General features: G+C 31.4%; 3 protein-coding genes across 5 annotated transcripts; 1 reads left to right on the forward strand and 2 right to left on the reverse strand.

The window, feature by feature from the left end:
• Nucleotides 1-1060: 1060 nt before the first annotated feature.
• On the reverse strand, nt 1061-1726 carry LOC130934893 (F-box protein At5g07610-like). Its single transcript, XM_057864416.1, has one exon. It carries the CDS (start codon nt 1724-1726, stop codon nt 1061-1063), a length of 666 nt encoding a protein of 221 aa, XP_057720399.1.
• Nucleotides 1727-4438: 2712 nt separating this feature from the next.
• Nucleotides 4439-8154, forward strand: LOC130933291 (uncharacterized). 2 transcript variants are annotated; one of them, XM_057862869.1, is made up of 7 exons: nt 4439-4682; nt 5130-5258; nt 5565-5837; nt 6430-6487; nt 6586-7513; nt 7672-7723; nt 7826-8154. In XM_057862869.1, exons 1-5 carry the CDS (start codon nt 4578-4580, stop codon nt 6663-6665), a joined length of 645 nt encoding a protein of 214 aa, XP_057718852.1. In that variant the 5' UTR covers nt 4439-4577; the 3' UTR covers nt 6666-7513; nt 7672-7723; nt 7826-8154. The 2 variants fall into 2 exon arrangements, with proteins under 2 accessions (XP_057718852.1, XP_057718853.1); XM_057862870.1 differs by having other exon boundaries at nt 7362-7513; nt 7826-8152.
• A 1744-nt stretch (nt 8155-9898) lies between these two features.
• Nucleotides 9899-14736, reverse strand: LOC130935720 (squalene monooxygenase SE1-like). 2 transcript variants are annotated; one of them, XR_009067954.1, is made up of 9 exons: nt 14282-14736; nt 13456-13567; nt 12820-12994; nt 12232-12400; nt 11820-12038; nt 11408-11683; nt 11015-11293; nt 10400-10587; nt 9899-10106 (listed from the first exon to the last, which is right to left on the reverse strand). XR_009067954.1 is itself a non-coding variant. In XM_057865596.1 (8 exons), the coding sequence occupies exons 1-8, from the start codon at nt 14528-14530 to the stop codon at nt 10480-10482; spliced, it is 1587 nt and encodes a 528-aa protein (XP_057721579.1). In that variant the 5' UTR covers nt 14531-14736; the 3' UTR covers nt 10242-10479. The 2 variants fall into 2 exon arrangements, 1 of the variants encoding a protein (XP_057721579.1); XM_057865596.1 differs by lacking the exon at nt 9899-10106 and having other exon boundaries at nt 10242-10587.

Consider the following 14736-nt stretch of genomic DNA (forward strand, 5'->3'; position numbering starts at 1 on the left):
TACATTGACACACATTTTACATTTATTTTTTATTTTTATCTACCATATCATACACAATAAAACAGCAAACACTAACTATACAATAATTTTTTTGGCATTGCCATCAAGATTATTGTGAATTAAAATTTTATTACTATTTACCACATACAAGAACACTATTATGGGTGAAGATGAAGTAGAAGAACCAGTTTCTACCCAAAAAATGAAACTAATAAGAGAGTAAATAAAGAATTAATTGCCTAAACGATTGTAATTTTAGTGATTAGGTTATAGAAAATCAACATTCAATATTAAAAAATATTTGTTACCATCGTTGTTTTAATATCTATTTTTTGTGAAAAAAAAAATTATATTTTTAAGTTATTTATACAAATACTACAACTTTAAAATAAGTACTTCTATAACTAAAAATTTAAATATAAAATAATTTATTTATAAATTGGTATTAATAAAAGATCTTATACTTTAAAATTCTTTTTTTAAAAGAGCTTATTTAAATTGTTTATATAAACTGAATCTTATTGTGTAAGCTATTCTTTTAAAAGTAGCTTAATTAAACTGTTTACACAACTGGGCCTGAGCCTAAATCTCCCTTCAACTTTAACTTTCTAAACACAGGCTAAGCTCTCGATGTACTCAAAGGCTCTAAACCACCCCCAAGTTTTTTGTAATATTTCATTGCCTGTTGGTATGTCCGACACATAGTAAGAGTTTCTATCCTTTAACCGCAGAACAACAACTGTGCCCGGTACATGCAACAACAAACTCATGCCATCTTCATGATCTTCAATGAGATGGATTACACTGCAGAAGAACTCCTTTTCATGAAGAGTGATTCTATCAAAAGCAGTTCTAACAATTACAGGTAGAAGATCAATGCTATGCAGGTGAATCCACTTTGGTGAAGAATAGTCTTCTTTCAACCGGAAGACGCATATAGACAACTCATCATCAGATTTAAATCCAGCCAAATTCATGTAACCACATGTAGACACAAGAACGGTTCTATAATAAGTTTTGGGGGGCAAAGGAGGCATGTCATTCTTCATGCACTCTTTCTTCAATAATTTGAATCCTTGAAATAGGTCATCATATCGAATTCAACGCGGAAGGTAGACGGAAAGAAACACCCGCGCTTCCAAACACCGGATTCTGAAGAGTAAATCATGGTTTCGAAGCATTCATTCTTTGAATCCACGCCATCAAAAATGCAGATAACCTTATAACCGATAAAGCGTAAGGGATCAAAAGCAAAAGCTAGAGAGTAATGTAAATCTGATGAATCAAACGATGAAAAGGAAGAAGGCAAGGTTTTCTTGTCTCCGGTGGTAGGGTTATAGATAAACACGGCTTCTTCCGATTGGAGCAACATCAAGCCGTTGCAAGATTGTATTATCTGTGAAGAGCCTAGATCGGGGATTTTGGGGGAAAATGAAGATGAAGAATATGAGGGGCAGGTTTCCTTGTCTAAGTAGAAGAATTTCACTTCCTGGTGAAATACAGAGTCGGGGACGAAATCAAAGAACAAACGGGAGACTCTTTGTTTTACGCTGGCGTGACAGCGGCGGAAGTAAAGGGCGGAGATGAGAGAGAGCCAACGCTTGGAGACACATCTGAAGGTTATGACATCTCTGAGAAGCACACGAGCAAAGATTTGAGTGAGTAAGTCATCATTTCTTTCAATTGCTTCCATTGAAGAAGAGATTAATTCTGTGTTGTGGCTCATGTTGTTCTTCACTTAGCTTTGTGTATCTTCCAAGAGTGGGTGCTTATCTATATAAAAATATTTTTTTATTTATGAATTATGTTTGAATAAAATAAGGTAAAAATATTTTTTATTTATTTATTATATAAAAAATATATTTTTTTTAAAAAAAAGATTTTTTTAAAAAATATAAATTATAATTTAAAAAAAATATTTTTTATTTTTATTATTAAAAATTTATCAAACTTACTAAAAAATAAAAAAATATTTTTTTATCAATTTAATAACATTTAAATAAGTATAAAAAAATTTTTTAATCTTTTTTAATATAATTTTTTATTGTTAATTTTATAAATAAGGTTAAAAAAATATTAAAAAAACATTGCACTTTAATGATTTTTTTATAAAATTTTAGATAATTTTTTTATTTTATTATTCTTAAATTATATATTATACCGTGTATTTAATAAGTTTTATTTTTTTAAAATTATGTGTAACATTATATATATTTTTTTAGATACAAAGAGTTTATAAAATTAGAATGAGTAACAAAATTGATTATACATATCTTGTAACATATAAACTCTTAAAAATTTCTAACATAATTGACATTGTGGATAAATTGATTATATTTCTAAAAAAAAAATAACATTGATAAACTTGTGAAGACATTTCAATACATATTAAAACTTGTAATTGGCATGTTGAATCAGATATTTCTCTTGATATGTGGTACACGGTAAAACCTTTTTTTTTTTTAAATTTGGAGTGAACCAATAATATTTAACAAATTTTAAAATAGAAAAGGATATTTTTTATATAAAAATTATTTAATAAATAAAAATTATAGCAGAAGAAAGATTTACATACTTTGATCGTTGAAAATGAGAGAAATAAGTGTGTGGAAAGAGTGAAAGCAAATCAAGATGACATTAGTATTTTGAAGTAAAAGTCACAAAAGGCTTGTTTTTAAGAAAAGATTTTTTTAGTTATTTTTTTAAAAGATTTTATAAAAAAGTATGTTTGAGTATCTAATGTAAAAAGATTTTTTTATTTATCAATTATGTTTAGGTATAATAATATAAAAGTATTTTTTGTTTATTTATTATATGAAAAATATCTTTTTTTAAGAAAAAAATATCTTTTAAAAAAAGATATAAATTTATAGTTTTTCAAAAAAGATATTTTTTATTTTTCTAATACTTTTATTTTTACTATTAAAAATTTATCAAATATACTAAAAAAAAGATCATTAAAAAAATATTTTTTTATCAGAATAATAGCATCAAAACAAGTAGAAAGAAACACTCAAATAGAAAAGTCACAAAAAAGAATGTGAAATAAAATGAAATTAAAAGATAAAGAAAGTAAAAAAAAAAAGAGTTAAAAAATAAAATAAAAATGACTTTACATGTAAAAAAAGATAAAGAAAGATAAATAAAAATATAAGGTGATGAATTAATTATTTAACACTCATTATATTATTATTAAACTCATCAAGATAATCACAATAAATAAAAAAATCATTAATTTAATTAAATCATCAATACTTACTAGATTCTTTAAATAATACTCAAAATATCTGCTAGCAAATACTTATAATTATTAGAAAATTATTTTTACTACAGAAGGTGAGAATAAGATACTCAGATTAGTTATGATGGTGAAGCCACCGTCTGAAAAAAAAAAATGTACAAGTAAAATACTCATATTGAAATCTTCCTTCTTAACATTATTACAATTACAAGTCCCATTTTCTTTTTTAAAGTTTTAATAAACAAACACACGTTTTTTACGGTGTAGAGTTCAATTAACATGCAATCAGTAGCCATTACAAAATAAAAAACGAAGAACTATGAGCTGAGCTAGTATTCTAAAAATCTTTTTTTTTTTTACCGGAAACAGAAAGATTCGAATTACAATTTTTTAGATGAGTATAGAAGACTATGTCATTTAAATACAGTGGTTCTTTATTCAATATTCATTTAAAATATATTTTTATATAAATATATAATATATACATATATAAAGTGCAAGTTGATCGGATAGAATTGAGACTCAACCCGCACCCTATCCGACCCACACGAAAATCCTACCCTACCTATTTCAGATTGGATTGGTAACACTATTCTGACTGGGTTGAGTACCTGTAGTTTGGGTGCAAAATTAAAATAAAATAAAACTTAGACATATTTTTTAAATTTTTGATAAATTTTAAGAATAAAAAATATATTTTACCCTTTAACATATCTTTCTGCCACTAATATTTTGGTTTTTTTACTGTGGTTAAAAACTAATTTTTTGTAGCTCTGTGCTCTATTTGAGAGAGTTTGTCGCTAATGAGTAATATGAAATTTGAACTGTAAATACTTATTTATTTAATTTTTTTTTGGTTTGCACCACGGTATTCATCAGGCCGAAAGTCCAATGACTAATCCTTTGAGTACTGCAGAGACACACAAAGTGGATGACCCTCCCAAGTAAGCAAGCTTCATTTATCGAATCCGAGAGAGATAGTTAAGGGACACAGACCCTCATCTATCTGTGGTAAACTGTAAATACTTATTTAGATAAACGAATAAATTTACTATTTGACTCAGTAATAAGACCCAGTATAACCTAACTGGCCCAACATGGTGCTAACGAAAGCCCGCGTTTATTTTTTTAACAACCTCTCTTCTGACAAAAACCAATCTTACCTCTTGTAAAATTGGTACTTCAAAATCATATTTCTTTTCTGTAAAAAAAAACAGAAAATCAGATTTCTTTCAAGGCCAAAAAAAAAAATTAGCTTTCTTTGGATGCGATTATATTTTTTTCTTTTACTTTTTTCCCTTTCTACTTTTGCGGTGTTTTCTTTGAATTTTGAAAGATGAAGGACGAAACAGGTGATGGAGAGAACGATAAATTGCAGGATATTAAGCTTTGGGGAGTTTTTCTCTTCGGTTTGATTGGCGCCACCGCTTCGAGAATCGCAGTGAGTTTTCATTTCTCTCAAAAGTCATTTTAATTTGATTAAACCTTCGAATTTGTTTTACTAATCTGATTGAGACTTCGCACTTAGACCAACGTTGAATTTGTCATATGCTGATATGGAACTTTAATCATTTAATTTTTATAAAGTAGAATTATGCTTTACATTATGTTCTAAGAATTTATGCTTGACATTTTGTGTTTATGTGATTTTTCTTTGTGAAGATAATTCTTCTTTTTTAGGGTTAAAGTTTTCAGTTATATTGAATTCTGCCTCTGTCCACCGGCATTGGAATTGTATTAGGCATTTTTGATAGTCAATGTAAAACTTTGTCGAATCATCGAACTGCTGAATGCGTTTTTGTTTCGATTATATTGTAACTGAATGCAGATATTTGCACAAATCATAGTGAAATTGATCTTCCATGCTGTACTCTTGAACTCTTTGCAGCTGTCCCGGTCGCAATCATCGTGGAAAGGAGGGAGTGGCAGTTCTTTCCGATCAGCATTTCAAGAGGAAGCATGGAAGAGGTACAACAAACGGTTGCGAGAGGAGTACGAGCAGGAGCTGGAGAGGGTGGTGAGTTGTGTGTGATGCGTCATGTCATTCACTACAATACTTTGTTTTTATTATTGTTCATTACTTCATAATAAGAGTATATATCACATTCATAGAAATTGAGCTTGGGAGAGATTAAACATGTCTGTGATCTCTCAGAAGTGTGAATGTGAATCATAATATTTGCAAGAAAACAGATTTCATAGCAATTTGATTGTGGTAAGGCATAAAGAAATGTAACTTTTAGTCTTTTAGGGGGTTTCTTTGTCAGTTAATGTTAGGTGCTGGGGCTTGAGCCCAAATAATTTCCTTTTTTGCTGTTTTTAGGAACGAATAAAGCATATGCAGAGTGTGTTTAGCAGAGAAAGAAATAAGTATAAAAGAAGCTATGAGCAGTGGAGGGAAAATGGTCCTGGTGCATATCATCAACATTTCCAGAGAGATGATTGGTATTGGAAGGCCGACGCATCCTTCAGAGACCAGAGGACTAATTATCGAGATACTCCGAGGGAGAGTGCATATTATTCATTATCACATCACTACTCAGTTCTGGGTCTTGACAGGTTTAGAACAACACCATATACAGATGCCGAGATTAAGGTAATTGTCTTCTCATACGCTTTGCAAATATCTTAAAAGTTTGCTAATTATATGCTGCAAACTTGTCTTGATAAAAAGATTGACGTATCATTTATGATGCTAGCGGTTTGTGTATTTCTTTTGTGATATGTAGCACAGGGATAGGATTGGCAATTTGTTCAATATTTGTTTCGTCCCTGTAATGCGATTTAGCTTAAAGTAGCATTTAAGAGGGTGCAATGAGAAATACTGGAAAATAAAAGAATTTTTCTGTGATTGACAACCAATGAGGAAACTCTTAAAAGGCATATGTGAAGTTCCTAAGGAAAGTGGAAAACCACGCCTTAAAATCTAGCTATTAAAAGGGAAAAACCACTCTCCTTAAATACAATATCAAGCATCCTATATTACTTGATGTGAGACTTTGGACAGCCCATAATACTCAAGTCCCTAACAGCATATTAGTAGATATTTGTATAACAATCAATAGATTTGTTGCCAGGATATCCTTTGAATCCATATTATTCTGCATTGGTTTTGGACGTTCTTACTACTTGAATATAATTGCTGATTTCATTTTATGAATATTTATGCTATCTCTGTTGCATTGTAGGTAGCATTTAGGATGAAGGCGAAGCAGTATCACCCTGATCAAAACCAGGATAATAGAGGTAACTCTTGACTAATTATCACTAAACACTAATTTTAACCTCAAACCAGAGCATTACTACTTAACAATATTATCATCATGGATGTGAAAATGAAACAGAAGCTGCTGAGGTTAAGTTCAAAGAAGTAATGTGTTCATATGAAGCCATTCAAAAAGAAAGGAAGAACCAGAATCTGTAAATGCCTAACTTTGACTGATTATCTGGGACTGGGAGGGATGTGAAGTATTCAAAATAATTTTCCAAAGTTCCTCCTAACTATAGAATTACCATTCAGCTAAAATATGATTCTGTTGAGAGTAAATTTTGGGTAATTATTACGTTACATATATGTATATTTATAGACAACGATGTTGTATTATAAGGCTGTTAACCTCGGGAGCATTGTATTTTTCTTTAGGAAATTCACAGAAAAGATATGTACATAAATAAACAGCATTCCAACTTTGAAGGAAACTAAACTAAGGCAAAAACGTGTGTCTTGAAAAAAGTTGCAATTATCAATCTGAGAATTGTTTCTTATGTAGTAGTAGTTTTTTTTCAATCACCATTGACTACATGTTATAGCTTTATAGGTGCCATGTTTGGTGTATTTGGTTAATCAATTGGATAAGATTATGAAAACATTCAAATGATAATATTTAATTCTCATTCTGCTCTTGATAGCCAATAGAATAGATGTGATAACTGATAAGATTAATATCAAGGTTGTGTATAAGAATCATAAAAAATAACTAAAATTTTCTATCATTAAGACATGATTTCCTATATTTTTTTAGAGTTCAATTTTGATAGATTAAGTGATTAACCATGAAAAAAGAATGGAAGTAATGCCCCCAATTTTTTAGTCGTGTTAACGTTGTTGATATGCGTTAAGTGCCAAGTTAGCAGTCTATTAAACCACGTCGTTCAAGGTGAAGAGTCCAGTTGCTAAAAAAAGGATGCAGTTTCAATGTTCCAATCTCTCTTCTTCAAATAAAGTAGCAGTGAAGAAGAAGAGGAGCATCAATGATCGTTCGCAAATTTCAGGTACTCCACAATGATTCCAACTGTCATCTCGAATTTGATACCGACGATGGCTTCAAAATAATCCCTCTCCCAAAATGATCCCTAAACTCATTCTTTCTTTCTTTCTTTCTTGCTAACAATCACACAAATCTTTTCTTTCTTTCAATTCATGATTGCAGGTTTTTCAAGTTCAACTCCTCTCTCACTTTTGTTCCTCCCGACCAACAGAAGGTTCAATTTCCCACCTCTTATTTTAATTATATTTTGATTAAATTGTATTCATTCATATTCATGAAATAATGTGTTTGAATTAATTTCCTTTGAAATGCATAGATTTATGTTCCTGAAGATGATACCCCAGTCGCCGCTGACTCCGATCTCCTCGCCATTTCCAACAAACTCCGACTAGTCTCCATTGAAGACGAACCTCAACCCCAACCAAACACTGAACAAATGATGAAAATAAAATTTGATGGTTAGGATTTTACAATTGAAAATAGACCAATTTGAGTTTTTTTAAATAAATTTTAGATACTAATTTGAGTTGAAGTCATTGTTTGTCTATATTAACGTGCTGTTAGCACACACAAATTTTTAATGCGATTGGTGAGTTTTGGACTAAGGTGAATTTACGTTTCTTGAGTGAGAGATCAATTTGATTATTTTACAAAGTTAGAGATTTAATTAATGCAAATTGAAAATTTCAGAGATTATTTACGCCATTATTTCAAAAAAAATACCACCATTTAATTAGATTTGTGTATTTAAATAATTTTTTTAGATAGCGTTTGAAAAAAAATCAGAGATTGAGAGAATGAGACTGAGAGACAAAGACCGAAATAAATTTTAGTATTGTGTTTGGTGTAAAGTGGAAGACAGCGATTGAAATAAAAATGAAACTTTAATTTAATTTGCACAAAGAGTAAAGTTGGAATTAATTTATTGAAATAGAGGTATTTTAGGTATAAAATATTATTAAAATTTTAGTCTTTGTTTTTTAAAATTTCAGTCCAGTGTCTTCACTTTTTGGGTACTGAAATTTTAAAGATAGAGACTGAAATTTTAATACCAATTTTGGGCCAATAAACATGATATTAAATTCTAGTTTCTGTCCCAATATCTCAAAATAAACGCTACCTAAGTGACATGTTTAAAAATAAATCACTTTGGTTGATATGTTAATACACGATTAAATGATTTTAAATTTTTATAATGTTATTGCATGAAAATTAAATCCTATTTTTTTTATAGGCATTATATGAATAAGAAATATCCCTTAAGTACTATTGTTATATGCAGAGCATTACAACCACTATGGAAGATAGAAATCCCCCTTTTATTGCATAGACTATTGTTAGAGTAGTGGATGAGAAAGATATATTATTTAGTGGCATTTATTTAAAAGAAAATGAATTTATTTTCAAGAATCGTCCATAAAAATATATTATTTCAGTCTTTATTTTAAATCCAAAATTTTATTTCTAGGAATGAAAACATATTATTTCAGTATTTATTTTAAATTTAATTTTTTTCTCATTTTAAAAGTTGAATATTTAATATTTCTTTGTTAAGAATAAATTAGTATATAAAATCATGATTATATTTCTCAATTATTATATTTCTTGTCCGAGACCTCTTTTTTTATTTATATTAATGGTATTTTGAAAATAAAAATATATTTTTAGCAATATATTTAATAAAACAAATATATTTATAATTTATTCTTGAGAATATTAAAAACAATTCTCATTAATTTATCGTATTAAAAAACAAGTTTTAATAAAGTAAAAATATGTTTCTGAATATAATATTCCTGAAAATATAATTCTTGGTATATATTTTAACTTTGAAACAAATGTTCACTTGTATTCCAAAATAATTTTAGATGGATTTCTTTCTATATATTCAATTTTGTGGTTATCACAAGATTTAGAAACTCTTAATTAAATTTTGATTTCAAGAAATTTACAAAAAACTTGTAAAGCAAACAACAAATTCTTAAAAAATTGTTAAATAGTTTCTGGTAGTGGATTAATCACCAACATTTGTCATGTCAGTGTTTTTTAAAAACTAGTTACCTAACCGTCATATATTTATTTTGATTTAACTATTTTTTGATAATTTATTTATTACTCGTTTTTTCCGAAAGTATTTTTGGTAGCAAAATAAATTTTTGGATACTATTTTTACACCCATAATTATAAAGTGGCCAGAGGGGTTGCCGGGAAAATGGATGGCCAGCCTTGGCACCTCTGGTCGCCTCACAGGTTCAGCAAGGACATGCGACATCGTTGAGGTAGGGGATTTGTTTCTACCCATTTACACTATATATATAATTTTTTGGTATGAGTATAATAATAATAATATAAATCTAGTAAGAGTACCCAAAAATAAATTAAGGACAATATCATTATCTCAGTAATAATAAAATTTTTGAACAGATATATTTTTTTTTTTCGTCAAAAAAGAAAGAAATAGTTCAGCAAAATACACCTCTGAAAAATATTCTCTATTTCTTCCTTAGTAATCCTAGAACCATTTCATCTAGCAAGAAATGCAACTTGGATCAGGTGCAGGTCCTTTCTTCTCAGCTCCCAGGGACATCGATTTCAACCTTCATTATTTAACCAAGGAGAACAACTTCAACTTATCAGATTGGATATTTGATAACTTTTGCTTGTTGTGAACTGTTATATTATTAAATTGGCCATGGAGATGGTAGTCATGTTATTGATTTTAATTTCTAATGTAGTGAAAAGATGCTACATTAACTCATATCGTAATACTTACATAATGCATACTACAAACAGTACAACCTTACATTAAACAAACAAACAAAAATGAAAAAAAAAAACCCAAAATGTTAACAGATCTAAATCTTGGAGCATCGATCTTCCCTCAAATTACCTGAACTGAGAAAACCTAGCTCTTAAATCTTGAAAGCATCTTGATTCTTTTTTCCCCAAAATTTTTTTTACCGATACTCACTATCTTGCAGCAGGAGGAGCTCTGTAATAAGCTGGAACAGTTGCAGGGAAGAACATTTGGCGAACTCCTTCTGCCTTAATTATAGGAAAGATGATTCCAGATGCACTCTACCAAAAGATGAATTTGCATTAAATAAGTTGATTTTTGTGTGATTTAGTTAAATGCATAAAAGACATTTGACAACAGAGAATAGCCAAAAATATATTTTTGATCCCTTATCTTTCCTCTTTAATTTAAACCCCCAATCTTTATACTCTGAGACGGTTTGAATCGTTTCTAATTTGGTCTCTTGCACTTTTTTTTTTCAGTTTAACCCTTTGCCTTAAAGTCATTTTAAATTTCATTCTACATGTGAACCATGTCAGTATTTTGTTATTATTTGACCGAGAGAACAAATTGGAAACGATTTGAAACATAAAGAAACAAACTAATTGAAAATGATTTGAAATATAAAGATCGAATGAGAAATCAAATGAAAAATATATGGGACCAAATTACCTAATCTTCCTAGAACATATTCGACAGAATACTTACAGAGATTAACCGAGCTCCAATCCATATCTTCTTGGGCGAGGGAAAGGGAAATATTAAGCGGCCAACACCATACACTGCAACAGCAAAGAAATGAGCCACCAAGCTCAAAGGACGAGGGTTTAGTCCTGAGAGTAATGAGATTGGTCCCTGGGAACATAGGCCTCCAAGGCTCAGATAATCAAAGCAAGCTTGGCGCATTTCCTTCCTTGCTTGATCTGGAGATGCAGAGAAGACCTTGTACAAGGCACCTGCTAATGTATTTATGGTTGATGCCACAGGCTGCAAATTGAAACACCAAGTTAGTTTACTAAACAGGGTTGAGATTTTTTCATCGACATAAGCAAGACACAGATAGATTACTAAATGCTATTTGTTTGCATTGAAAAATATTACCTTTCTCAAGGTGTAAAAGGATTCAAGGTATTTGCAGAGTGTGGGTGCGTCATTCAGGTCACTCAGGGGCCTGAGAAGATTTCTCAGCACCACAATGTCTGACAATGCCACGGTCATTCCACCCCCTGTTAGAGGATGCCTCATGTTGAAGGCATCTCCCATCAAAATGGCTCCAGGGGTAGGAAGGGGGTCTGCTGGCATGCTTCTATTCGATATTGACCTTATGTTGCCTTTCTCAACTGCAGCTAAAAAGGCATCATGGAGCTCAGCGGGGATCTGCAATAGTTTTCAATAGATCATCATCTAACATACCAATACCCTCGTATGTAAACAAAATTCTCTCTCAATGCAAGAAGGCTAATCTAATCACATGCCAAGGATTAATAAAAAGTTTGCAGTGTTTGAAGCATACCTGTGGAGCCACCATTGTCTTCAAATACTTCTCCATTTCACCATTTGCGATAGAAGGAACTTTCTGCCCAGGTACATCAACCAAACAACGAACCTCTGTACTACTTATGCGATAGAACAGAATTGGGGAAGGGTCTCCGAGTATGACGTGACCATGATTTTCATATGGAAGTTGGCAATTCTCCAGAATTAAGCCAACGAAGTGAGAGGGAATATCAACCTGCATATAAACCATAATAAAATATTAATATTATTAATATTATTGATAAATAATTCAACAGATTTCTCTTTCTCACAAGAAAGTAGAAAAGAGATAGCTTCTTAGAATATAGGAAAAGGGAGAAGAAATGAATTGACTATAGTAAAAATTTTAATTTATGGTAAAAATTTTAAAACAAATTCTCAATTCTCACCTTAGGATTACAAAGACAACGGCGCAAGTTTGAGAAGCCGCCATCACAAACAACGGTAAGAGGTGCATGTACTTTCAGCTCCTGACCATCTTTGGTCTTGTACTGAACACCTTTAATTGTCCCCTTTTCTTCAATCAAGGAAGTGACTGACCCTTGCAGCAACCGGACACTGCAGAATGATAAAAACAAACCAGCATGAGAATATTACTTTACTTAGCAAGAAAAAAGCTTCAGCTCTCAGTAGAAGAATGAAACTGGAGAAATAAAAAATTATTTCGTAATAATCAAATACTAGACAGAAGCTAATAGCATGAAACCTTCCAACAAAATTACTTTGGTAATCCACATTATTTAAATAATCTAACCAAAACAAATCGAATGACATCTATCTGAAGTATGGGTACTTAGGAACCAAGACCAATTTTACAATTACTGCCAAAACAAAAAATCCTAAGTAAAAAGTCATGGGCAGTTGCAACTTGCAACACTGTAAAAAAGTCAATAGTTTATATGACAAACGAGAACTGGAGGAGGAAAATACATATACAAAGCACAAACTATACATCACAGAAAGGAAGAAATCAATACTTGGGCAGTGTGGCAGCCTTTTCCCGCATCCTCTGAATAAAACGGCCATTGTGAAAGCTTCTACCAGCGATATCTGACTGAAACTTTTCCAAGGGATAAGAGAGGCATGTATTTTTTCCGTCCTTGAAAAGTGCATAACCAAACACTCTCTGAGCATCAATTTCTTCCACACAATCTGCAGTTGAAACACAAAATTTGTTAATCCTTAAGCACGCCTTCCTCTAGTAAACAGAGCTAAATCCACGAATTCTTGTGGTCAGCCAATCTAGAAATAAAAATATTAAACATCGAGGATTGAGTGAATCTAACTTCAAAAGGCAACTCCAGACTAGAGAAGGACTTGGAGTAACCCAATAACAATTATAGTATAGGCTCTAATGCTATATTAGAATTGAGTGAATCTAACTCGATTCTAAAATCTAGCTCAAGAAATAAGAGTTGTTGGACATTTAAAAAGGCTACATATGTCTTATCTCTAGGCAATTTGGAAATCTAATCTAATACGTAAATCTAAAATTGGACATGATACTAGACCTTTCCCCTCAATTCTAATTTTTACGTTTGAAAAATTATATCAAAAATAGAATTTTAATTTTAATTCCCAGTACCAATTCTATGATGTTAAAAATTACGCACCTTCAAGTCCCAGCTCAATCAATTTGAGATAGCCGCCAGGTTGTAGCAACTCTCCAACAATTCTGTCAGGCTCACTCAAATCTCTTTCAACTACAAGTACTCGCCGTCCATCCTGTACCACATAGCAGTTATTACTTAGTACTTCAAATTGTGCATCGAAAGGGAGTTCTATTATTTTATATACCTAAAATTAGTTTGGACTTTGGAATGTCAATGCCTTGTTTTTTCCGTCAAAATTCGTCTGACATAGGCTTGTAATTGTGAAATATTTCGTACTAAAAAATAATCAAAACATTATTGAACTTCTCTAGGTAAGAAACGGAACTCAAGAGTTAACAAAATTTTCCCCTAAGCATTATATCAATAATTCGTCAAATTAATCCTTGAAATATTCTTCATAAACTGTTATATGACGAAACTATTGTTGCAATTTAAAAATATATATCACTACTCAAGAATCATTCTATGTCAAAATGCTATATCTCGTCTAATAATATTATAATAGCCATAAATAATTTTTCTTATGCCCGATGATGCAACTTATTACTTCGATAACAGCTAATTTTGTCCTTTAAAAAGAAAACACAAACAACAATAATTTTTTTTTATCAGATTTGGCTCCTTTAATCCTTCACCTTCAAATGATAAATTGTGTAACGGTTAATGAGAAATCAAACAATGCACATTCTTCATTTGTTGCGAATTATCAACGAGGATTTCGTGCAAGCACGAACCACGTGAAAACGCGCAAACGACAAAAACACGCGAATGAAAATTGGAATTCCTACTCATTCATTTATGCATTTTATATTATTTTTCTCTTTACCTTGCCGAGTGTGTAAGCAAGAGCCGCGCCAGCAACGCCAGCTCCGACGACGATAACGTCAGCATCGTTGCCATCGAGGTTCTTGGATCCACATTCTCTGACGGAAGTTTTCACGTTCCCCGTACGCTGAGCATCGTTCTCCTGCGAAGCACGACGGCGGCGGTTTCCTCCGGCGAAAACTAAGCTGTAGAGCGCGAAGACGCTGAGAACAGAGACAAGGATCCAGCCTAGGACATACGGATCCGCCATTTCAATAGAATGCAATATCACCAGATGAAAAGAATCACGATGGATCGGAGGAGGAGAAGGAGCGAGGAGGTGGAGTTCTCTCTCTCGCTCGCTCCTTCGCTCGCAGTCGCTCTTGTTTCTCTCTCTAGTATGTTATTGTTTCTCTCTCTTAGCTGGAAAAGGAGCTTGGAACAAGGGAACGGTTTAGTAGTGGGTATAACGGGAAA

Source organism: Arachis stenosperma, chromosome 6, assembly GCF_014773155.1.
Source record: "Arachis stenosperma cultivar V10309 chromosome 6, arast.V10309.gnm1.PFL2, whole genome shotgun sequence".
NCBI classification, from domain to species: Eukaryota; Viridiplantae; Streptophyta; class Magnoliopsida; order Fabales; family Fabaceae; genus Arachis; species Arachis stenosperma.

Coding starts and splice junctions, on each gene's coding strand:
- LOC130934893 (XM_057864416.1), bottom strand. CDS start 1,726: ATGAGCCACAACACAGAATTAATCTCTTCTTCAATGGAAGCAATTGAA.
- LOC130933291 (XM_057862869.1), top strand. CDS start 4,578: ATGAAGGACGAAACAGGTGATGGAGAGAACGATAAATTGCAGGATATT. Junction 4,683..5,129: donor CCACCGCTTCGAGAATCGCA/GTGAGTTTTCAT, acceptor AACTCTTTGCAG/CTGTCCCGGTCGCAATCATC. Junction 5,259..5,564: donor AGCAGGAGCTGGAGAGGGTG/GTGAGTTGTGTG, acceptor TGCTGTTTTTAG/GAACGAATAAAGCATATGCA.
- LOC130935720 (XM_057865596.1), bottom strand. CDS start 14,530: ATGGCGGATCCGTATGTCCTAGGCTGGATCCTTGTCTCTGTTCTCAGC. Junction 12,039..12,231: donor GTTGTCTTTGTAATCCTAAG/GTGAGAATTGAG, acceptor GTTTATATGCAG/GTTGATATTCCCTCTCACTT. Junction 10,588..11,014: donor TTGGAGCTCGGTTAATCTCT/GTAAGTATTCTG, acceptor ATCTTTTGGTAG/AGTGCATCTGGAATCATCTT.